Source organism: Dreissena polymorpha, chromosome 13 (assembly GCF_020536995.1).
Source record: "Dreissena polymorpha isolate Duluth1 chromosome 13, UMN_Dpol_1.0, whole genome shotgun sequence".
Classification (NCBI taxonomy): Eukaryota; Metazoa; Mollusca; class Bivalvia; order Myida; family Dreissenidae; genus Dreissena; species Dreissena polymorpha.
Genome location: NC_068367.1, coordinates 63,792,032 through 63,817,634, shown reverse-complemented (window position 1 = coordinate 63,817,634; position 25,603 = coordinate 63,792,032). Strand labels below are relative to the sequence as shown.

Below are 25,603 nucleotides of genomic sequence, written 5' to 3'. Positions count from 1 at the left end.
AGGCTCATGCGGCCTCTGGTTTATTTATTTGGCCTCGGCCTTTAACCTGGGTCGCTTTGATTTCAGGTGTTTAGCCCCCATATCAAAAAGGCTCTCGACCCTATATGTAGAACCCTCACTCGGTGCCAGTGGGGATTAAACAGGGACCTTCTTATAGCTAGATGAATGCATCAAATATGCCAGCAACACTTTATAATCAATAACTTTATAATTGATGATTCTGTTCTTTTAACTACATTACTCATTTACCAAAACATTGTGAAACACATTTTTATGCCCCCAAAGGAGGGCATATAGTGATCGCACTGTCCGTCTGTCTATCCGTCTGACTTTTCATTTAGGTTTCGAAAAATGCTCATAACTTCTATGTCGCTTCAGATGTAACATTCATATTTGGTATGCATGTGTATATGGACAAGGCCTTCCCATACACACACAAATTTTGAACCCTTTGACCTTGAACTTAGGGTCGGCTTTTAGGTTTTGAAAAATGCTCATAACTTCTATTAAAGCGTTTATCGGGGGCGTATGTCATCCTACGGAGACAGCTCTTGTTTTTGCTACTGTCCTCTGCACAAACCATGATATATCTGCATATATGCATCCAACCAAATCAGTAAAACTATTTGTCACTTAATTACAGTAAACTTATTGCATGTTAACTTTTCAACAATATATATATACATGTATATAAAATTATATATAACAGATCTTGAAAAAACTCACATCAAACTTCAAATTGTTTTAGTAAATTGTAGGCTTTAATTGGTATTGTGACATTGACACCACTAATGCATGCGACTATACAATTATACAACTATGGAGCACATTATTTATGAGAAATTCCAATACATCAACATATCGTCTCAGATTTAAGGCAGATAATCTAGTGCTTTTTTGCTGCCATTTTTACTATTACACATTTTTTCATTTTATGTTATGATGCATTGATCTTGTTTCTAAATTAACCAAGCAATCATGTTAAACTTTTGAAGAAAGATGTTGTCTGATAAATATAGAAAATATAATCACTACAAAGTGAACAAAATTCAGTTGAATACTGTGACCAACAAAGATTTGCCAAAGAGCAATTCAGATCATGATTTAAATTAAATACAAGTAATATGAAAGTCTGCCTATTGGATCCTAGTTAAGACTTATTTGTCAAATCTGCACATTAATTTTCCCTTAGCCATGTAAAATTTGGGGACTAAATACCACCAAGTCATGTAAAAAGGAGCAGGGTATAGCACGCTGCTATTGATCTCTTGAGCTTTCACATGAATTTTATGGGTAATTTTCATACAACAAATGATATTATGTAGTGTAATGATAAAGCATTATGAGCACAAATTATATCTCTTACTAGTGGTGCAAAAATCATTTAAGTGCCACATTTCAAAAGAAAATTTATATAAAAAGGTATTATTAATTGTTATAACGTTATAAAAGGTTATTTCAATTCACTAAAGCATTTAATTACAAGAACAAGTGCATTTTATGTCCATTACAATACATGTAACAGTATTGGCATTGAATTTATCTGCATTTGATGTGCATTTAATACACATAAAAATGCAGACAAGACACACTTCTAACAGAAACAAATGTATTTTTTCTGCATTTTTCCAGCATTAATACTCTTCAAGTGTATTTTTTATCATCCCAAATACACTTTACCAGGAAAAGGTATGTTCAAATGCATTTTTAGTTTGTTTTAAGTATATTTTCAAATGCATTAAGACACTCTTTTCTTTTGCAAAAAATGTTGAACAAAAACTTGAAAATATTTAATATACTAAAGTGTAGTAATAATTAAAGCTTTGTATGAGCATCAAAAACAGTGTCAAATTCATACCAGTGCCTATTTAGTAGCAGTAGGCCTTATATGGTCTACTTGTGGTAGAAATAATGCATTTTGTATAATACAACATACATAAATTAAAAAATATAGCTGCCCATACAGTTCAATACAATGTTCAATAAACTACACTATGCAAAGTTGAAATATGACATCAAGCTTGGAATAATCTTTTCAATAATGAATAATATGCTGTTTTAATTTATAAGTGAAATAGACACTTGCATATAAAAACTGATTTAAATCAAAACTAAATGTTTAATTTGATTTTTAGCTCCACTGGCCAAAGGTCCTGTGTCCATCGTGCATCCATGCATAACATTTTCCTTTAAACATCTTCTCCTAAACTACTAGTCCAATTCTGATGAAATTTCTTAGGAATGTTCATGGGGTGTACCTCTTTCAAATTTGTTCAAATTATGCCCCTGGGGTCAAATTTGACTCTGCCATGGGGGTCACAAAATTGAAAATTTGCTTAAATAAGGCCTATTTTGTGAAAACTTTCAAAATCTCCCGTCCATAACCAATGGGCCTAGGGCTATCAAATTTGGTATGCAGAGACATCTAATAGTCCTCTACCAAATTTGTTCAAATTATACCCCTGGGGTCAAATTTGACCCTTCCCCGGGGGTCACAAAATTGAACATATGCTTATATAGGGTATATTTTGTGAAAACTTTACAAATCTTCTCGTCCATAACCATTGGGCCTAGGGCTACCAAATTTGGTATGTAGTGGCATCTTATAGTCCTCTACCAAATTTGTTCAAATTATGCCCCTGGGGTCAAGTTTGACCCTGCCCCGAGGGTCACAAAATTGAACATATGCTTATATAAGGCCTATTTTGTGAAAACTTCAAAAAAATTCTTGTCAATAACAATCCGGCCTAGGGCTATCAAATTTGGTATATAGTGACAACTTATAGTCCTCTACCAAATTTGTTCAAATTTAATCCCTAGGGTCAAATTTGACCTTGCCCCGGGGGTCACAAAATTGAACATATGCTTATATAATGCCTATTTTGTGATAACTTAAAAAAAAATCTTGTCCATAACCATTAGGCCAAGGGCTACACAATTTGGTATGTAGTGACATTGTATAGTCCTCTACTTAGTTTGTTCAAATTATGCCCCAGGGGTCAAATTTGACCCTGCCCTGGGGGCCACAAAATCAATTATATGCTTATATAGTGCCTTTTTTGTGAAAATTTTAAAACTCTTCTTGTCCTTAACCATAAGGCATAGGGCTACCAAATTTGGCATGTAGTGGCATGTTATAGTTCTCTACCAAGTTTGTTCAAATTATGCCCCTTGGGGCAAATTTGACCCTGCCCGGGGTCTCAAAACTGAACATACGCTTATATGGGGCCTATTTTGTGAAAACTTTAAAAATCTTGTTGTCCATAACCATTGGGCCTAGGGCTACCAAATTTGGTATGTAGTGACATCTAATAAACCTCTACCAAATTTGTTCAAATAATGCCTCTGGGGTCAACTTTGACCCTGCCCCGGGGGGTCACAAAATTGAATAAACGCTTTTAAAGCGCCTATTTTGTGAAATCTTTAAAAATCTTCTTGTCGAAAACAATTTGGACTATGGCTACCAAAGTTGGTATGCAGTAACATCTTATAGTCATCTACCAAGTTTGTTCAAATTATGCCCTTTGGGTCAAATTTGATCCTGACCCGCATGTCACAAAATTGAACATTATATACGCTTATATCTTGCTTATTTTGTGAAAACTTTAAAAATATTCTTGTTCTTAACTCTAGGACCTAGGGCTACCACATTTTGTATGTAGTGAGATATAGTAGTCCTCTACAAAGTTTTCTCAAATTATGCCCCTGGGGTTAAATTTGACCCAGCCCAGAAGGTCACAAAAGTGTACATGTGCTTAAATAGGGCCTATATTTAAGTATTTGCACATGCAGAGAAATTTGTTTCAGCCATTTTTTCAGCAGTGGAGTGATACAGGGCCATCATGGCCCTCTTGTTTAAATACTCAAAAAATGAAACCGTGTTCATGCTTGCCTGAACACAGTTTATAAATGCTGTCAGAATTATCAAATATGCAATTACTATAAATACAAATGCCAGGGAAAAGTGCTTTTTGTACTAAAAAATTCGAATGAATATTACAATAATACATTTTGAATACTTTAGTATGTAATTAACAGTTTTTATCTGAGAAAATCACTAAATTTTATATATTTATTCAAATTCACATAAATCATATTTCAAAAACACATCATTACTTCAAATCCTTTCACACAATACTGAAAAAAATGCACAGTTTCTGATTGTTATTGATTCTTTATTAATTTATACATGTACCATTTTTTAATCTTGATGCATCCTTAATTGTATAATGCACATCTTAATCTGTTTTAACAATTATAATATAAAGATTAAGGCTGACTCAGTAAAATAATAATCCATGATTTCTGCAGTACTTGCAGACAAAATAGGAATACTGCTGTGATATTATCTATCTATCTAATGGGATATTAATTTGGCTTCAATAGAAAATCAAAGCGCTGAAGGCACTGAAGATGTTCGCTATTGCATAATTTAACACGCAATTCATTTTTGAAAATCAATCGCAAGTTTGAAATGAACACACGCCATTCAACTTTATAAAGTGTGTGTCATAGCGCACGGGTTGAGTTTTGTGTGCACTTTTTATCATCCTTATTATTTCATAGAAATAACTAAGACAAAATAAAAACAATATGCTTTTTGGAAGTTCTGAAAGCATAGAAAGTATGATGAAAATGGTAATGATAACTTAATATAAAGAAAATTTGCAGTCACCATATTAAAGAAATATTTTTTTCTTATAACAAATGACTATCTCACCAAGAATATAAATTCATAATGAAAGTTCCGTGTACAAAACTTTTGATTTTTGACACCATATACAAATTCAAAATAAACAACAATTTTCGTATCTTGTATATGGAGGAATAAAAGTATATAAACATTGCTGTTTATGCTTTACTTATTACCCGAGCAGTTCACACGGTGTCAACAACGCTAAGATATACATAGGAATAGAGCACTCATGCGCTTTTAGGCGTAGCTGTTTCGGTTTTCATCTTAGTGACTTTTACATAACGCCAACAGACACGCATGAATATTTTCGAATATTTAATAAGCTGATTCGAGATACAACCTCTGAATTTTTGCTACATCACTGCGTATGTGCTCAATTCAAAGGATGTAGCACTGTTCAGTGTAAGGAATTCCGGACTACTCTCTGTATGCTCAAACGACACAAATTGTGGCCCTGTTACAATTACGCGTTACAATCCATCTCGCAGAATTTCACTTTCGCCTCGAAGATGAGAAAACAATCATTAGCGAAATAGTATAGTGTTACGATAAGAGAAAATCGTTTAATTATCATACCACAATGTTTGCCGTACTTGGTCAGCACATCTGGAAAGCATTCCTTTATGTGTGGATAGGCTGCCATTATTAACAAGTTTGCTATTTTCAATTCAATTTTGTATCAAAAAGCATTGTTCTTAAATGTGGCATTTTCAATTCGCAATGAGATTTGTAATGACCCTCGTCATGTGAAAATGGGTTTTATTCCATATGCGCCCATCATATAAATAGCCCACTCAGCTATCACTCCTTCTGGTAAGGAGAAACATAACATATTGAGTGATTTTAAAGCGAACAGCATCGCCTATGGCCTGACTGCGCAAAAGCACATGTTGGGTTTAACAAACGCTTGCCGAAACGCATAAGACCAATTTTCGCATGACGGCGCTATTGACGTGTGATTTAAATGTGTCGAAAGAAAATTGCGTTTAAATCAAATATAAACATACGATATATTTCGATAGTGAAGAAAGATACTCATAACAAGGCATATGAGGACACATATGAAGTGCTCTCCCGTAGTATATTTTTTATTTTACTCACACTAATGTGTGGTTTGACAATGCTAACACACATTTCATGCGGTGAATATGCAGCTTACAAGTGAAAAACACAACACAATAGTTAAACTTTTGTTTAATTGTATTTAATTATTTAGAAAAGTAAATTGCTAACTTTATTTCAAAGTCAGCGTATACGCCGACTACATTTTTAAAAGACATTTATTGTTATAAATATATTTAATATAATATATTAGGTTGTTTTCGGTTTTAGCGATTAAAAAGCATTTTCGAGGTTGCCTATAGTATGCCTGTAGTAATTCATGAACTTATATCCAACTGTCTATGTATTGAGAACTGTGAATTTAAACAAGCTTAACCTTCTACTAACCTTCTGCTATTGCATTCGTATTATTATTATAAATTGTTTGTTATATTCGGGTTTAGCAATTATGAAACTTTTTTTGTCTATCGTATCGCTGAAGTTATTGTTGAACTTATGTTCAACGTTTTATAAATTTAGAATATAAACAAAGACCTATAGATAATATGGGTCTTTGATATAAATAAGCGTCAACTTTTTCCCGAATCTCTCATTTTACGACCTGTACTACGTCATTGAGTTGTATGCGAGAGCGTAACCTATTGCGTTGTTATAACCCGTAAACTTTCCTTTGTTTATCGACAGACGCATCTATTAATAGCCTCATATATCATGAATGCCAAAACAACCGGGAAAAAGAACCACGTGACCAAATAGGACGCAAAACGCAAATACCATGCGACTACGACTTTTATTATGTAAGAAAGCTCCGCAATTCCTTTGAAGTCGGAGCCTTGTGATTGCTATTACTTAAATAATTGACCTCTAACTGAAGTAAGCAAAGGAAACGCAGCACCTAATTGACCCATTCCTTCTATGTGCGAAGGCAGATTGAATTTTATTAATGTATGGTTTGCCTATTATAACACACATTATAATGCGGTAAATATGCGACTAACAAGTAAAAAACACTATAATTAAACCTTTGTTTTGAATTAAGTTATTTAGAAAACAAAATTCCAAACCTTATTTCAAAACAGCAAGACTACATTTTTTAGAGAATATTATTGTTATATTTAAATGTTTTTTAACAGTTCCAGCGATATTGAAACATTTTTTTATGTTGTCTATCGTATCCCTGTAATAATTGTTGAACTCGTGGTCAACGTATTATTAATTGAGACCTGTGAATATAAACAAGCGTTACCTTATACTACTGCGTTATTCTCACACGGACTCCCCTTTGTTTATCGCCAGCCTCAGATTTATGAATGAGCTGAGCGAAAATACTACGTCACGCACACGCAGCAGAAAGTGGACTATTTTAATCATTCATAAACAATCTCCTCCGCGACACGTACAATACGATCATTGTTTATTGATTCTTTTCTATAAAACACCGTTCGAACATATTGAATGTAAAACGATATTAATATAATGTTGCCATTTGTGAATACACATAATTGGAGAACTCAAACCTCTTGCATAAATTATACAACTCTTTCTTGCGCGGATACGCAAGCGGGTATTGGGTTAATCATACCTAGTCGTATCGACCTGAATTTCACACTAAGCACTTTAGACGGGCGCTAAAGCGCCCATCTAAAAATCAAAGCATACACATGTATAAAATGTGTATGTATATATTAGTTAAACTTAAATTGATTGACCATCGATAAAAGATATTATAATATATGTATGTATATATATATATATCATTGTAAAACTAAAAATTAAATATGTATGTTTCTATTACATCATTTAGGACTTTTATTTTCAGACAAAGTAGAGTGAAGCTTAAAACAGTATCAAATTGTAACAGTCAATTTTGGGAAAATCAACCTTATAATTATTTTCTGTGTTGGCCAATGTCATAATTGGTAAAAAATGTATATTGAACTGAAAGTTTTCTTTATTTTAAATGATAACATTTGCTTGGTCAGCCATAATTGTCACAATCAAGTGGTCTTTTTACACTGTAGTTTTCTCACTGACTATGGGTTTGTTCTGAGAATGAGCCACACAAAGTATCGTTGGGGAGATGAGTTGTCAATTTTATGTTTATCAGTCTTTCATAATCCAGTATACCTGTAAAAAGGGAATTTGTAACTAATAATCACACAATATACACAATTAAAATTGTATGCATTTAGATTTGTTTAGTACTGCACATTAATCATTTTCCAAAAATATGTAGCAACATTACATTATATAATGCTGCAATACTAAAGTAATTTACTAATTAAAGGTCGCTGATGTGTAATGGATGTGGTGTCCACCTAATGATCTGGAGGTCACTGGTTTGATCCCCAGTGTGGGAGCATTCTTAAGAAATCTCCAAGAGACACCCAAGTACTGGTTCTAGGCCCAGGAAACGAACTCAAGAGCATTTCACATACATGTACGTAGTTAGTACTTTAAATTTAATCGAACTCAAAAAGGGTTAAAACTAACAACTGAAACCCTTATTAATACATTTTATTTTGAATCAAGCAAATGTGCAAATTCATTAAAAATAATGAGTAAAATTTAAAAATTCTACTTTAAAGTAATCATGATAATTTAGATCATTTTCAGAATATTTAATGATGATAATGATACAATTATATATTCCCTAAATGATAAAAATAAAACATGTAATGTTAATTTATGAAAAAAACGTTTTAAGTCTTATCAATATCATGGTAATTACAACTACATACAGGCAATTAGATCAGAAACGTGCATTAATTATATTAACCCATTCATGCCTAGAGTCCTGAAAAAAAGGACATTGCAAACAGCGTAGACCCAGATGAGACGCCGCATAATGCGGCGTCTCATCTGGGTCTGCGCTGTTTGCTTAAAGAAATTTCTGTAAGAAATATTCTAAATATAGAAATAAATATACCAGACACACCTACTTTTGGAAATAAATTGATCCAATTTAGAAGGATGGGAGAGTCCACTGGGCATAAATGGGTTAATGAACAACCCATACATTTGTAGTGATTTATGGTCACTATTTGATTAACGTTCTATACATGACCTGTCATAAAAGGTATTTTTTAGCCAGTACTACAATCGGCAATGATAGTCTGTATTGCATACATATTCCAACGTCTATTATCGATTCGCTTCCTCAAACTGAACAAATATTTAAATGTTTACATCGCGAAACGTAATGCATTCAGTTTCACTTTCGGTTTGGTTGGTTATGTAAACACCGTAATTTCATCTTAAAAATTGGATGATAGGGTGATTAAATAATAATGGAAAAGTAAATCACTTGGATAATAGGTCAAAATGCAACACAAATGAACGTTAATAGTGCTCTTAATATCAAAGTTTCGGTAAAAAGTTTGGCGCTAGTTCAACGCGCATGTATACAGCCTATCTTACGGAGGAATCCGAGATAGCCGATGTATCACGATTGCGTTTACAATACCAATCGTAACACTTCGTCCATCTCCGGATTCTCCGTAAAGAGTTTATTGCTTCCTTATGCAATAAAAGCCGGTTGGATCCAGAGTGTTGCAAACAGGTCGGACCATAAAGACCTCATGAAGGGGCCGGTAGGACCTGAAAATAAACTCTGATTAAAAAAAAAGAGTGTTGCAATACCTGATGAAAGGTCACATGACGTAGATCTAGTCTGGTTCCCTCCACCACATGATTTCGACCACATCGACCACGTTGTCCAAACTCCCCACCTGACACTACTGTATAAAGACATCCCTTTACGAACTTTGCGTTTATTTTGTTAACGAAGGGTCCGACCTTATAAATATTTCGACGCTTCCGGTATGAAGCATGTTTTACAAACCTGGACAGATGTCCGTGTTGCACATGCGGCCCTCTGTGACATTTCCCGTGCAGTTGTGACCATGAGGCGCCCCTGATGGGTAATTACACGCCCTGTTCCGAGTCACTGTCCCGCCTCCACAGGTGACTGTACATGCGGACCAGACTGACCACATGGACCAGACACCGTCCACTTCAACAAACACAAGTGTGTAAACTACAGAAGTTATTTTCGTAATAAAATATGGCTAATTACAATGACAATAGAGAGCGCTTAGATTGATATCTCTAACAGACGGGCCTGCGCCGTAAGTACGTAGAGCCTAGGACTATCTATGTTCGAATCCCACACTGTAATAAGGCGTTGGTATTGATAAGTCATGTAGTAATTTCTTAGAAAATCATTACTATGTCTGTAATTTAATATGACAAAGGTTGTCAGTTTTATACCAACGTATGTTTATATTGAACTATCAACCGCTAAGATCGGTCGCTCTGCACATATTTACCTACCGCCGACTTTACCAATGTTAAACAGCGAAACATATTACTTAGTCTGATATGAAAACCGCCTGGGCATGGTACTGTGTTACAAGTCCTATTCTCCGTTTTGTCGTCCGTGCAATCCCACGTGCCGTATACCATAGAAAGTAATTATATTATGAATGGTGCGTATAGTTGGAGGGTTCTCGTTGCTCCGAGACGCTTCCGATAGGAAGTGTTTTACTAACCTGGACAGACGTTCGTGTTGCACGTGCTTTTTTCTGTGACATTCCCCGTACAGTTGTGACCATATGGCGCCCCTGATGGGTAAGTACACGCCCTGTGCCGAGTCCCAGTCCCGCCTCCACAGGTGACTGTACATGCGGACCAGTCTGACCAGATGGACCAGACACCGTCCACTTCAACAAACACAAGTGTGTAAACTACAGAAATTATTTTCGTAATTAAATATGGCTAATTATAATGACAATAGAGAGCGCTTAGATCGATATCTCTAACAGACGGGCCTGCGACGTAAGTACGAAGAACCTAGGGCTATCTATGTTCGAATCCCACACTGTCATAAGGCGTTGAAATTGATAGGTCATGTAGTAATTTCTTAGAAAATCATTACTATGTCTATAGTTTAATATGACAAAGTTTGTCAGTTTTATGCATACGTATGTTTATATTGAACTATCAACCGCTAAGATCGGTCGCTTTGCACATATTTAATCTCTGCCGACTTAACCAATATTAAACAGCGAAACTTATTTCTATGTCTGATATGAAAACCGCCTGGGCATGGATTCGTGTCGCAAGTGCTATACTCCGTGTTGTCGCCCGTGCAACCCCACGTGCCGTCTACCACAGAGAAAGTTATCACATTGTGAATGGTGCGTATAGTTGGAGAAGTCTAGTTGCTCGGAGACGCTTCCGGTAGGAAGTATGTTTTACTAACCTGGACAGATGTCCGTGTTGCAACTGCGCCCCTCTGTTGCATTTCCCGTGCAGTTATGACCATGTGGTACCCCTGATGGGTAATTGCACGCCCTGTTCCGAGTCACTGTCCCGCCTCCACAAGTGACTGTACATGCGGACCAGGTAGACCACGTAGACCAGACACCGTCCACTTAAACGTTAAAAAGTGTGTCAGCTACACATGTTAGTTCCGTTATAAAACAGAACTACATATCACGTAGAAATGTCTAACGATTCGAATCTGCTCCCTTAGTAAGTAGAGCTCAGAGCCGTCCTTGTTTTTGCCTCACACTGCATTAAAGCGTGTGTATGGATTGATCATGCAATTATTTTTACGGCGATTCTCACCATGTTTCTGTTTTCATAGGGTAAAGGTTGTCAGTTACATACAAAAAATGTTTGTAATAAACTTTCAATCGCTTAGATCTGCCAAGTCTGCGGTTGTATTCTCATCGCCGACTCAACACAGTAAAACGGCGATAAAAATAACAAACTCAGATGTAAAAAATCCACCTGGGCAAGGTACTGTGTTGCAAGTAATATTCTCCGTGCTGTCCATCGTGTAATAAGCCCCGCGTGCAAAAACTTATGGAAAGTCAAATAACCTAGATCTAGACTTGTGTCCTCCACCGCATGATTACGAACACATCGACCACGTGGTCCAAACTCGTCTCCTGCCGGCTACTGAAGATATACATCCCATTATGAATGTTGCGTTATTTTTTTAACGAGGGGCCCGACCTGGTATGTGCGCTTCCGGTAGGAAGTATGTTTTACAAACCTGGACAGATGTCCGTGTTGCACGTGCTTCTTTTAGTAGCATTTCCTGTACAGTTGTGACCATGTGGTACCCCTGATTGGTAATTACACGCCCTGTTCCGAGTCACTGTCCCGCCTCCACAGGTGACTGTACATACGGACCAGGCTAACCATGTGGACCAGACACCGTCCACTTAAACATTAAAAAGTGTGTAAGCTCTAGGTGTAAGTTTTGTAATAAAATAGAACTAAATATCATACTATAGACGTATGATAGAAATCTCTAACGGTTCGAATCTGCTCCCTTAGTAAGTAGAGCTCAGAACCGTCCTTGTTCTTGTCCCATACTGCATTAAAACGTGTGTATGGATTGGTATTTCAATTATTTCTACGGCGATTCTCACCATGTTTCTGTTTTCATATGGTAAAGGTCGTAGGTTACATAAAAAGGTTTATATTGAACTATCAACCGCTTAATTCTTCCAAGTCTACGCTTGTATTCCATCGCCGACTCAACACACACACACAGTTAAACGGCGATAATAATAACAAACTCAGATGTAAAAAATCCACCTGGGAAAGGTACTGTGTTTCAAGTAATATTCTCCGTGCTGTCCACCGTGCAATAAGCCCCGCGTGCAACAACTTATGAAAAGTCACATGACCTAGACCTAGATTGGTTCCCTCCACCGCATGATTCCGAACACATCGACCACGTGGTCCAAACTCCCCTCCTGCCGGCTACTGAAGATAAACATCCCTTAACGAATGTTGCTTTTTTTAACGAAGGGGCCCGTCCCTGTTAGTATTTCGACGCTTCCGGTAGGAAGTATGTTTTACAAACCTGGACAGATGTCCGTGTTGCACATGCTTCTTTCAGTAGCATTTCCTGTACAGTTGTGACCATGCGGCGTCCCTGATGGGTAATTACACGCCCTGTTCCGAGTCACTGTCCCGCCTCCACAGGTGACTGTACATGCGGACCAGGCTGACCACGTGGACCAGACACCGTCCACTTAAACATTAAAAAGTGTGTAAGCTCTAGATGTAAGTTTCGTAATAAAATAGAACTAAATATCACACTATAGACGTATGATAGAAATCTCTAACGATTCAAATCTGCTCCCTTAGTAAGTAGAGCTCAGAGCCGTCCTTGTTCTTGTCCCACACTGTATCAACACGTGTTTATAGATTGGTAATGCAATTATTTCTACGGCGATTCTCACCATGTTTCTGTTTTCATATGGTAAAGGTTGTAGGTTACATAAAAAGGTTTATATTGAACTATCAACCGCTAAATTCTACCAAGTCTGCGCTTGAAAATAATAACACACTCAGATATAAAAAATCCACCTGGGCAAGGTACTGTATTGCAAGTAATATTCTCCGTGCTGTCCCCCGTGCAATAAGCCCCGTGTGCAACACCAGAGGGAAAGTCACATGACCTAGATCTAGACTGGTTTCCTCCACCGCACGATTCCGAACACACCGACCACGTGGTCCAAACTCCCCACCTGCCGTCGACTGTATAAAAAAATTCCATCATGAATGTTGTGTATAGTTTTGAACGAAGGTGAAGGTAAGTATTAATTTCTTAATTTTAATTCAAGTCGCGTTACGATTTTAAAGCAAAACAATCACTAAGCACAAACAAGAATGATTCGTTTTTTGTGTGAATGTTTTATAATGTTCCTTACAATGCATTACGTTTCCTTTAATTAAGGAACGCGCATATTGTTAATCACTATTTGTTGTGAGCTATTCATTCAGTCGTTACTAAAACATGAAGTAAATTATATGATGGGACATGACGAGTTTTGGTTAGACGTATTTAATCCGCGTTGAACAAGAAACTATTCTTAACACTGTTTATAAACAATATTTTTAAAATATGAAATTTTCTGAAAATGGACTGTTCGTTTTGGTTGTGGTCAGATATTCGGGTACGTTTTTGTGTAATCTCCTCCATGTAATGCGTACTTTGGCGGAACAAAGACGTAGGCAACTCGACGAAATGTACATTGAAATGTTTTTTTTTTATAATTATTTAAGACAACGAGTTCAAGCCCACAAAAAGTTTTCATAAAACAATCATATAACATACGATACAACGTACAGAAAAGACTATAGGAATGTGCGTACTTGATACAAAACAATCCTGATGTCTGCTCGGTATTTAAGGTATGCTAAACATTGAACTGCATGATCTGAAGTGTTATGTTTAATTTTGGAATACATTTTTATGGTAAGTTCTTCGAGTTGTGTGCGTCTCTGTTCCATCGAACTACACATCATATGCGAATCCGGAGATTGTTTATTCACTGGATTTTATGATCAATCTTTTATATGGCTACCAGGCGACGGCACTGATGTCACTGGTGGAGGAGTGACGTTGCTCCGAGACGCTTCCGGTGGTGTAACCAAACAGTATCCATTGCCGACGCTAACGTCGTCGACGGCAATATCCCCGAGGAATCCATTGCCTACGACACCTTCCAAGATGATCTTGGAGAAATAGAAAGTCAGATGGTAAAATTTACATGTATTGTTCATAGCATGTTTGGAAAATTTGTTAATCTGAATTGCAATAATATGTGACTTGTAAGTGACACCATACGTATCCACAAAATCTCTTCTGATATCTCTACATGTTTGTTTCTGTTCTAAAGTGTTCGGAATACTGTATTTTTAACAAACAAGTCCATGTGACCTTTACCTCTTTCTTAACTGGTTGATCCTAAATAGAATTCGATTCATGTCATAATTATTAACTTACGTGGTTACTTGAATGATTGTCAAGCAAAGCCTTTACTCTACATCTTGCGAAAGTAAAATGATTTTTGGGAAAAAATACGTTAAAAGCCGGTCCCATTAACTCACAGTCTTTGATAGTCTCAAGTAAGGAGCATTAGATTCAAATGATCTTAGGTCAACGTGTTCCCTAGAAATCTAGCGTGTACACATGTTCATTTACTTGCCCTGTAAAAATTAACTCATACCTTACTACCTCGAAACAAAAAGTTATTTTCCCTTTCCTACACATTCAGCATATAAATTTGGATAGCATAGGTCAAAGTGTTTTTAATTAATATATCGACATGGATTTCATGTAAGTGGATAACATAGGTCAAAGTGTTTTAATTAATATATCGACATGGATTTCATGTAAGTGCCAATTTTATCCGAAAATCAATAGCCCTTATACTAGCTTACACGATCTTATTTTGAAACGTTGAAAATATATAGCGTCGAAACGAAATGGTCTACACAAAGACTGATCTTCTGACGACCAAGAAACTGACCAACGCAGAGGTACAAAGCATTAAGTTCAAAACCGCTAACCGTCCAACAAAACGTAAAATACAATACACTATACGCTAGTTCTTTACTGTATTTTTCATTTTTTTTCTACATAACAATACTTTTCTTTACGTAGACAAAACTTTGGCGTACTATCCGAAAACGGGAACTACTAAGTTACCGACCCGGAAGTTCACATTGGCCAGCAGCGGAATTTGCGCCGATAACCACCGGTCCCCGTGTTCAGTGACGTCACTCCAGACAAGGTTGCCGGGCCGGGGACCAAGCTGATGTTGGTAGACACTCAGGTTACCCATGTTTTCACCATATTTATGGTACCAAAACCGAAAGCAGACAACGGACTGTCCGAGCGCGGGTATCTCCGGGCTCTCCATCCAAGCCTTTTCTCCCAAAACTCTGGGAGCGCTTGATTCGATGAATGCATAAGTACCTAGAACGATGTAACAAGATTTATTCTTCAAAACATTAGTGTTCGATATTGTTTGATATGTTAGATTTAAATGCCAATCCTTACGGGTTTTACATGAAAGAAGGACCCTGCCCTAACTCTTTTTAGAATAACCTCTACTGCCCTAGCCGGACCCAGTCATTAACCGGTGCCTAGTGGTCTCTCATGAACATCATAAACATGGGTTAATTTTCACTTCAAATTAGATTCAGCAGGTTTTGAATTTATTTAGCTCTATGTAAAGCACGACAGTTATTTTGGGTAAGTCTGTTTTAAACTGGTATCCCCTTTAACTTCATAATCTACGAATATCTATATTACTTATGTCGTAATTAAACTACAAACCTAATACGTTAATAGTTTGCTAATGCAATTCGTGATTAAATCCTTTCATGGAACCAAACATGGGGCACAGAGTTGAAGGGATGATAGACAATAGTATTATGGACCTTCACACGTCTTTAATTTAGAAATGTGTGTAGTAGCTATGATTTAAAAGGATTGTCCTAATGAAAATCGTTATATTCGTTTGTTAAACAACATTAACTATTTAGTAATTTTCAAACATGGTTTCAAAAGGTAGGTGTAAATTGAAAACAGCTAATTCGATCGTTAATAATTGCATCACGTCAACGGAAGGAAACCTAAATGTTGATCACCTACACCGAACACGTGACTTGGATCCCACAAAACTCCATACCTTTATCTGTCCCCGCTGTGTGATCAACGCTTGGCCCCGTGTCGTCAGTTGGAGTGGAGCCAGCATATAACGTCCAATCAAAATCGTCGCTTACCCCCCCGGCTTTCAAAATGCGAACGTTGCTCCAGGAGCACAGTGTATTTGCGTCGAAATTGCAAGTGTTGTCCTGGCCATCTAAAGTGTTTACGTCTGCTTAATGTGCATGTTTACTGTGTTTGACGTTCTATCCACATGTACCTATATTTCTTGTCAATCCCTACCATGTTAGAAATGTTAGACATTTAGCAATATACTTTCGCAGAGGCTCACGTACGGATTAACAAAAGGTAACTCATCATGGTAATTATGTGATGGAAGAAATGTGAGCTTTGCTTTTATTTATATGGTTACCGCCACTTTGGAACTCATTCCCACACCTTAGTTCATCGTTCTCATGACAATGTTCAACGTAACAGGATATATTTTACTCATGGGATTGGCTTAGTACGTCTTGAATAATACATAGTAAGTCTTAGGAATTCGAAAAGTATCTCATAATAACAAAATAATCAACCGATTTTAAAAAAACAAATAGAGTGCGAATCTGTTCATTTAATATCATACAAAATGAGTTTTCTGCCTTGTATCCGAACAGTTTAAACATCCATTCTAGAACGTGTGTTCCGATTGGCTATTTATGTCGTTGACATGAATGAATGATCTCTTGCCCGAGACTTGTTAGGCTCCAATTAAATAATTATTCTTTTATACCAGTTTCTTCGTCGTTCTCAGAAGCCAGTTATCTCGTCGCTATGTGTGACATGTGAAACGGACTTATATATATTGTAAGCAAATCCCACGGCTAATATATTCGTTTCCACAAACTACTAAACTCATTCCTATAACTTTATCTGAGATGCTTAGCCATATGAACGACATACATAACGATATAAAGAACATCACGCCTTTATTTCATTTGAGCAACCCTACAATCAATTAAATATCTTTATGAACGACATACATAACGATATAAATAACATCATTCTTTTGTTTCATTGGAGCAGCCCTACAATCCATTAAATAGCTTCCCTTACCTTGAAAGAACTTCTTCTGCAACACCTTACTTCCCGTCTCAACGGAAGTGATGTCAAGAATGATGGCGAAAATGATGACAAACAACTTTTGTTTCATGTCTACAGAAACAGTAAAGAAATGGAGACGTAAATACATTTTGTGTCAACATTTTTGAATACGTCTGTGTTGAGTTAGCTTCAATGATTTCTTAAACAAATGTGTGCAATTGATGTTTGTCTACCCCCAGTGTGGGAGTACTTAGGATTATCCTTGCATACATATTATTTGTTTTATGGAAGATTGACATTTCGAAATGGTGTCAATGTTTCTGATATCAATAAATAAAGAATTACGTAGATTAATTGCACAGGCAAAAACGGGCGTGAATAAATTATTGTTCTATTTTATAAAAAAATATAGTCTTTTGCATTTCTAAGATTCCGACAGGACCGTTTGAAAACTGTTTGTTGAAGCAGCTTTACGTCAATTAACGTATTGTTTTTATAGCAAATTTTAAGACCGTATAATAACCACGCCACCATACTGTACGCAATTTAAATAAGCTACATACGTTAATGGATTATGTTAAGAAAGCCTGCATATAATAAATGTAGATATAGTTTACCTAATTCGTAATAGCAAAATCTCCAGTTTAACACTTATTTATTGGCATACAGATATCACCTTAAGGTAATAAAAATAAGTGTACAGCAATCACCACGGGCAATACTGAGTTTAGAATATGCCTAATTTGGTAGACATATGCCCTATCAAGATAAGACAAAGCAAGTTTACATAAAGTCGTCCACGGACTAAGTATAGGAGTCGACAAGTTTTTCATGTCAAAACAAATTAAGCTCACTCTATTTGCAAACTAACAGTGTGTTATCTGTACATATTATTTTATACAGGCTGCTAATTTTTTATTTTTATAAGTCAATTATAACGAATTATCACCTTAATATAACGAATCATTATTTCGATACTACGAATTATCTCGATATTAAGAATAATTTGATCGGCATTATTTATCATTCTCGCAATGTAATTAATCATTCTCTCGATTTTACGAAGCATTGTATCTATATAATACATCATTCTCTCGATTGTTGAAATAATGCTCTCGATATTACGAAACAATATATCGAAATTACGCATTATTCTCTCAATATTACGAATTATTCTCTAAATAATACAAAGCATTCCCTTAATATTACAAATATTCTTAATATTACGAATCATTATCGATATTACGCAACATTCTCTCAAGACTTCAAATGAATATATCAAAATTACGAATCATTATATTGATATTAGGCATCATTCTCTCAATATTAAAAAAATATTTCTCAATATTATAATATTATTTCAATATTACGGATCATGATATTCTCTCATTAAATACAATTCATGCCAGAATCGTCTCTTCACAGAGAGCATACTTTTCATACCAACTGTATTTAAACCATGGTTTAGAAACCATGTTCTGCAATCGAGAAAGAGCATTTATAGTCAATTGTATTAGACTAAGTCTCGTTTTAAACAAGCTACGCTTATTGAGATAAGAGAGAAAACTACACTCGTTGTTTCGTGATACAATTGTGTTTGATTCCTAACCACGTTATGAAATATCGTTATGGCGTCATGGCAGATTTAAAAGAGGTCAACACACCAATATGAACGAAAGACATGCATAGTTGTCATAATGCGCCCAGTTGACACCTTTCTCCTGTTGGTGCGTTGGCGATCGTCTTTAAATCTGCATACATGCTTAAATTAGCCACCATACGACACGGCATTACATATACTAGTTTAATATTTAAATATAACTTAAAACTCTTTAAGTTTGTGTCAACATGTTTGTTAAAATTCTGCGTAAATTGAAAATGCCGCTTTTTTTCTTTATGAATGCATCATGAATTTTGAGAAAGACGTGCTCCTAGATCATAACTTTAAAAGAAAATATATTATGTTTTGCGAACGTGTGTCGTTTTTAATTTAAAACACAGATGTCAATCGTGTAAAGGAATAATTAATTCGTAAATAACCATTAAAGTCGTGGTTCAATGTTATCTTAATATATACTCCAAATCACGGTGTAAAAACCATGAATTCGAATTTCATGCACATATGAAGTGTCTCAAATTATACTGTTTTGGAAGCGTGAATTCAAATCCCAGTGAATTCGAGTAAAAACAAACATTACTGACATAGTGTTTCTTTTTCTTAACGATTCGTGAATAAAGCGTTGTTACAACTTATACATATTCTGAAAAAGATTACAATATCATTTCTTAATATGTGTTTATATTTCGAGGAAAATACCGCCCATATGCTTATATAAAGAAAGATATTATACAGGGAAGTAAAATGTTTTGAATATATATATTCAATTTAAAATTAAAATTAGCAGTTGTGAACATGTTCTATCGTAAAACAGAAAACGTTTTGCTTATTGTTGACAGAAAGTTTTAATTTGAAGACTGAAACGATTACGACATAACAATAAGATAGAGCATGGTTATTTGAGCAAAACAGGACTACAAATAGGGTAATCAAAAGACACTGTTAATGCATTCCCTTCGGTTATTATTATTATTTTAACATTACAATAAAGAGATGATAAATGAGCGTTGTATAGTTTTACTAAAAATGGTATGGTGTTCTCTGCTGCTTAAATAATGTAAATTGCTACCATTATTTATACATATGTGCATCACTTTAGCTGCATGTAGTATTATAGAGTTCGACGTGGTGAGGTCAACTACAGGTCGCAGGGTAAGAATAAACTTATTTTACTTGAACGATGGCTCTTCCGAATGACAAAATCTTAATATTATGGTTTAGCGACGGAAACATTATATTGAACGATGTCAATTATCAATAGTGGGATTGCTTCTAGAAAAACTGCATAAGTTGTATTTGATATCGTTTAAGTAGATAATTTGAAATATATCGCACTTCTTTTGTGAATGGTGTTGCCTCGGATTACTAGGATTGATAGACCACGTTGTTATGGGCAATATTAATAAAACATTCAAAACAAAGAACAGAGCAATCCATAATGTTTACAATAATTCTTTACGTCCGTTTGTTGAAACAAATACAACATGAATGTGCTTCTGATTTACCGATTCAGTATCGCAGCATATGATGACGAAAAATGATTACCTGTGAACCGGCTTATATATTTTGTAACTGTATTGTTTTTGTATAAATAAAACAATGTCGATATAAACAACATCATATTAACATATTTGATGTACTTTTTATCAGTAATATTAAAGGCATTATAATTAACACGCTTGAAAAACTATCGTATCTCATATAGTTTTTTAACGAAGACGTATGAAGCAACTTAAATTTAACACTAAATTTAAAACAAGAAAACGATTAGTTGCAATACTATATATAAATACAGAACTGCCATCCATGATTCCAATTGCCAGCGACCATATAATTGTTTCAGAAAATGTTGTTAATATTTCTGGGAACAAGAGTTTGTAGAAGGTTGAATAAACATAAACACGCATAGCCAATAGAATAAAATTAGACAAGATGTCATGATTAACTGGTGTGCCATTGGGTTGCGTTTTTGTTTTAGGAAGTACATGCTCTGAAATGTTTACCTAAACCATAAGTAAAAAACACAACACGTTATAATTTAACATAATTACACATATCTTATTGACATATTTGTCATTTAGCAATACACCCTTCCTGTACAGTTTTCAGTTTAAACAATGTTTGATTTTTAATAATATTATAAAGCAATCTCCGTCAAAGAATATCTTAAAAAAGAGACTTTAAAGATTATCATATCGTTTAAGGTTCCTGTAAAGGCTTCAGTTTGAAAAATGTGGGACCCCTAGCATTGAACTCAAATTTGACTAAACGAAAAGTGCCACATTGAAAATGTATACATATATGCTTAAAAGAAAGGTTTTCCTTCGAATTGCTACCAATTTTGTACAGCAACGTCTCATACCATTGACAAAATCAATCAAAATACAAAGCGATTTTAATACTAAAATATACATTATTTTCAAAACTCTGAATCATGTTTATCGTACGTATTTCGGCGGAAAAGTATATCACTAGTGAATAATATCGACATTGACGAGGGCAAGTTACGCTTAAATAGTGAAAAACGTTTACAAATCTAGAAATATCAAAACTGGAACACATGTTATTTTATCACGATGGGGGCTGCCAATTTTAAATTAATTAAATTGAAAGAAACTTCCTAAAAACTCACTCATCGCCTAATTGACATTCCAAATGGTTGACGATGACGAATGCATTGGATTGTACTCTTTCCGTTGATGTGTGCAAATTGCATGATAAGACCTCATAAACACTCAAAAAAATAACGTTGTACGAAGAATTTCACCAATGTTTACAATTGTTGTCGAATCACATGTTCTTGTTTTATTGCGCACAAAATAGTACGCTTACAGACTGACAGAAAGATATAAACGAAACTCCGTTCAATTCATCACGGTATACTATTTTATTGATAATATAGAATAAAACATCGCTTCAACAACCTAAAAGTAAAATAATTCTTTTATACGGAGTTTTTAATAACGAAAATGACAACAACGGAAGTCGGATGGATATTCTGTGAGATGCACTTCGGCACCAGAAAAGCAATAAAAATACACTAAATAGACGGAGGGGGGGGAGACAATTTTCAGCTGAAAAAGATTTGCAATGGGGTAAGTGATTGTATCTCTGTGTGGTCATTTATGTTATAAGGTGCGATCTCTTCCTGATATATGTTTACAGTTGTTTTACTAGTTGCGGCCCAACTGTCAAAATAATGATGTGTTTTCTTACCACTCCACGTGATTTCGACCGATTTGTAATGCACGTTTTTCTACGGAGCACAGCGAGTGCCACGCTTTCAAAATGGGTAAAAGGAATCGAAATATAACAATCGGTTTGCCAATTTCCTTATACTCCTTTACAATTTTATCTGTCGTCTGCAATCTATTTCAATTCGAGATGGTTTAAAATTCGCAATATGGTTAAGGGTTTAAATAGCAAAATTGTTAAGCATTTGAAATAGAATGGTGACTCTTATTATCCACCATACCTGAATTTTTAAAAAGTAGTTACGTTTAGTTATTTTTAGAACTTTGTTTAGGAAATTTATCCAAAAAATGCAGTAGAATAAAAACTCATTTGTTGTTTTCTGACAATAATTTTCTGTGAAATGTTGCTAACTTAACCTTGTATATGTATATAGATTTGTATTTTTTCAACTTACGGTAGTGCATATCCTTCCTAACTTTAGATTGAGATTTTGTAAATGAGTGTAAAAATGTATTGGTTTTAAACCAAAATATGAATAAAGCAAAAAAATATTGAATGTCAAAAATGTGTTTATGTTATTCTATCCGTCTTTAGCTTTAAAATGATATATAGTTTGACCATATTGTACCACATTGAATGAAGAAAAACCAAATCGAAGTTTTAATGAAATTTATCCCTCCCATGAACCGAAAGTGGAGTATACAAATAAAACACAGTAAAACAAACTACATTCAAAACCACTTTAAAAGCTTTTCACTTTATTTCGTGTCAAGAGGAATGTCACTACTAGCAAATTATTTTAAAAATTACGCTTCAAATATAATCATATTGACTGGTGTGACGTGGACATAGCAAGTCAAGTGATCAAACGAACTATTTAAAATGAAATGCATTTTTTAATACTTAAAAAAAAAAAAAAAAGCATAATAAAGTATGTCATTCGAAATTTATTAACCTTCCCCACAAATAAACAAAGCCAAGGCACAAACAGCCATAAATAACAAAAGTGTAAGATAATGTGTTGCACACCGACCAGTTTTATGTGTTCATCGAGTTAATATACGGACCCAATTTTTTTTGTCAAACGTTTACATCAATATGTACAGTTGATACATTGGCTCAACTATAACAGCCCTCCATAAGTGTTCTTAACACACTTATGTTATGAACATTTACATTAGTTAGTTATTGTACTTATTCTGACACTTAATCAGGGCAAAGCAAACTTTATTACATGTTTCTCTTATTTATCTTGCGTAGTAGCCACTAATTCTGCTGACAGTGTTGCGTTTTACCAGTTGGAACAAAAATATGAAAGTAGTCATGGTATTTTAATTTCGTTCGTTAAGCGACGAGTTTATAATGAACTTAAATATGCCTGATCCACTTTTCATTCCGAATTGTAATGGTCTTTTACATACCACCATTTTCCTTGTTTACACCAACTGCTGTTTTATTGTATTGTCTACGATAGCATATAATGTATGACATTAGCAAACTTAACTCATTCATAAGAGGTTAAAACTTCCCTTTAATCGTTTATTTCTGGTTGAAATCAGCAAGTTGTCTAAATAATTTATTAATGATTGATTATATATCTTTTGGACGAATTGATCAAAATAAGAGTTATCCTCGTGAAAATGTCACTTTTTTGTATTCGATTCATATTCGATTCAATTGGATGCTCGTCTCCTACCTTTTTCAGATCATTTAATGAAGAGTTTGCCATGTTAATTATCATATATCAGTAGTCCATTCATTCGTTCTGTAAATATGAGTACTTTCACTTATGTTACTTGTCCATCTCATTAATTTCGTAGATGCTATAATTGATTTGAAGTCAATTGCGTTTCTACAATGTTTATTATCTAATATTATTTGTCTATAAGTCGAAAGTTGTCCCAAGAAAAATGAAAATAGAAATGCATGTATTCATGTCAAATCACTTTGTGAATAAGACCCGATGAACTTAACGCAAGAAATATCTAAACAAAAGATAATCGGCGCACAACTTAAATTGAGAGCTAGGGCAAGGATACGTTTTAAATTTTACCTTTACAAAATGCGAAGCGACTTTTAGTTATTCTGAAAGTGTAATAATACTTCAAACGTGGCAGCTAGTTTCATAGCTTATTTTGTTTGAGTTTATGGAAAGCTTTTCCAAAAAAACGGTATAAGCAAAACATTCATACTTATTTTCAAATTTTGAATTAAGTGACAATACGAGTAAACGCAACTTGCTTCCGGCTAAGTTGTCTAGCCTCACTTTTGACCTAGATTGTTTATGATCCGGTATGGACCCGGAAGACTGAGCGTCAATCGGTAATGTTTAATATTCTTGTTAAGGATTTCAATCATAGTGCACTTGTTTTACGTATACCCTATAAGGCAACAGACGGTTTGTGGAATAAAAGTTGTGAATTTTTCAAACTTAGCCTCTGCAATCATGAGCATCTCTACAACTTAGAATATAGAACCGATTATAATATAAATTTGTCACTATTGTTTGTTGTGTTTACAACGTTATCTACGTTTTTATAATTAAATGACACACATTCCACTGACCATAGTGACTATGGAGCTCAAACAGATCATAACATATTTGGCATGTTGAGGTCATTATGCATATCGGTAGTTTTATGTTTTGAAATTATAAACGTGCAATTGGAAATATTATTTTTGTACATAGTTGAAATAGAAAATACGAAATTGATATAGCTGTTAATTACTAGTTTATTGTATTTTTGTGTACAAGTTTTACATTTTCTAACAGACTTTGATCCAATAATGAGCTTGTTAATCAGTAATTTTTCACACCCCTCTCCGTGTAAATACAGACGAAATTATTTGCGATCGAACGATCATAAACGCAAATGTTTTACTATATGGGAAAATCATTTTGTTATAACCATACTTATTTGAATAATGTGCATTTTATAATTGCGTCTTACTCTTAACTTCTCCAGCGGATGTTTTTTTTAACTTTAAAACGTTTTAAATTGTAAGTAAAAGAAGTATCGTTATGCATCGAAATTGTTTTCAAGTTACATTTCTGCATTTGCGTATCTTTAACAAAACATTTTAAATACTAACGATACGTATTGAATACATGTATTCTGTGCAGTTCAAATCCCACTTTACTGATCATCAGTATTTTCTCTTATCTTATTATGGGCATACCATATAAATATTACTCCAACGCTTAAGGTATGTTATCAAGACATTGCTTGACTTTTTTTATGTAACTGTAGTTCTATTGCAATCTGGTACAAACAAATAGCAATAAAATAAAAATTAATCAATGAAGCGACATGCCGCTGTTCCTAGAAAGTACATGTACATCTATTTTGAAAGCATCTTATTCATGCAAGCGCATTTTCATACCAAGTAAATAACCACCAACAGCAAAAAAAAGCATTGCATTGACCCATTGACATTCAGTCTGTAAATATTTCAG

The 25,603-nt window shown here is 34.8% G+C and overlaps 1 protein-coding gene across 1 annotated transcript in view; it reads right to left on the bottom strand.

The window, feature by feature from the left end:
- LOC127854721 (A disintegrin and metalloproteinase with thrombospondin motifs adt-1-like) overlaps nt 1-18,104 on the bottom strand; it is a 36,665-nt gene extending 18,561 nt beyond the window's left edge. Inside the window, exons 1-11 of the mRNA XM_052389780.1 lie at nt 17,951-18,104; nt 17,346-17,444; nt 16,273-16,446; nt 15,289-15,554; nt 14,158-14,308; nt 13,157-13,327; nt 12,648-12,818; nt 11,826-11,996; nt 11,025-11,195; nt 10,312-10,482; nt 9,603-9,773 (exon numbers count right to left, since the gene is read on the bottom strand). Coding sequence (XP_052245740.1) covers nt 9,603-9,773; nt 10,312-10,482; nt 11,025-11,195; nt 11,826-11,996; nt 12,648-12,818; nt 13,157-13,327; nt 14,158-14,308; nt 15,289-15,554; nt 16,273-16,446; nt 17,346-17,442 — 1,714 coding nt within the window. The 5' untranslated portion in view covers nt 17,443-17,444; nt 17,951-18,104. The remainder of the gene's footprint in view (nt 1-9,602; nt 9,774-10,311; nt 10,483-11,024; nt 11,196-11,825; nt 11,997-12,647; nt 12,819-13,156; nt 13,328-14,157; nt 14,309-15,288; nt 15,555-16,272; nt 16,447-17,345; nt 17,445-17,950) is intronic.
- Between the last annotated feature and the right edge of the window lie 7,499 nt (nt 18,105-25,603).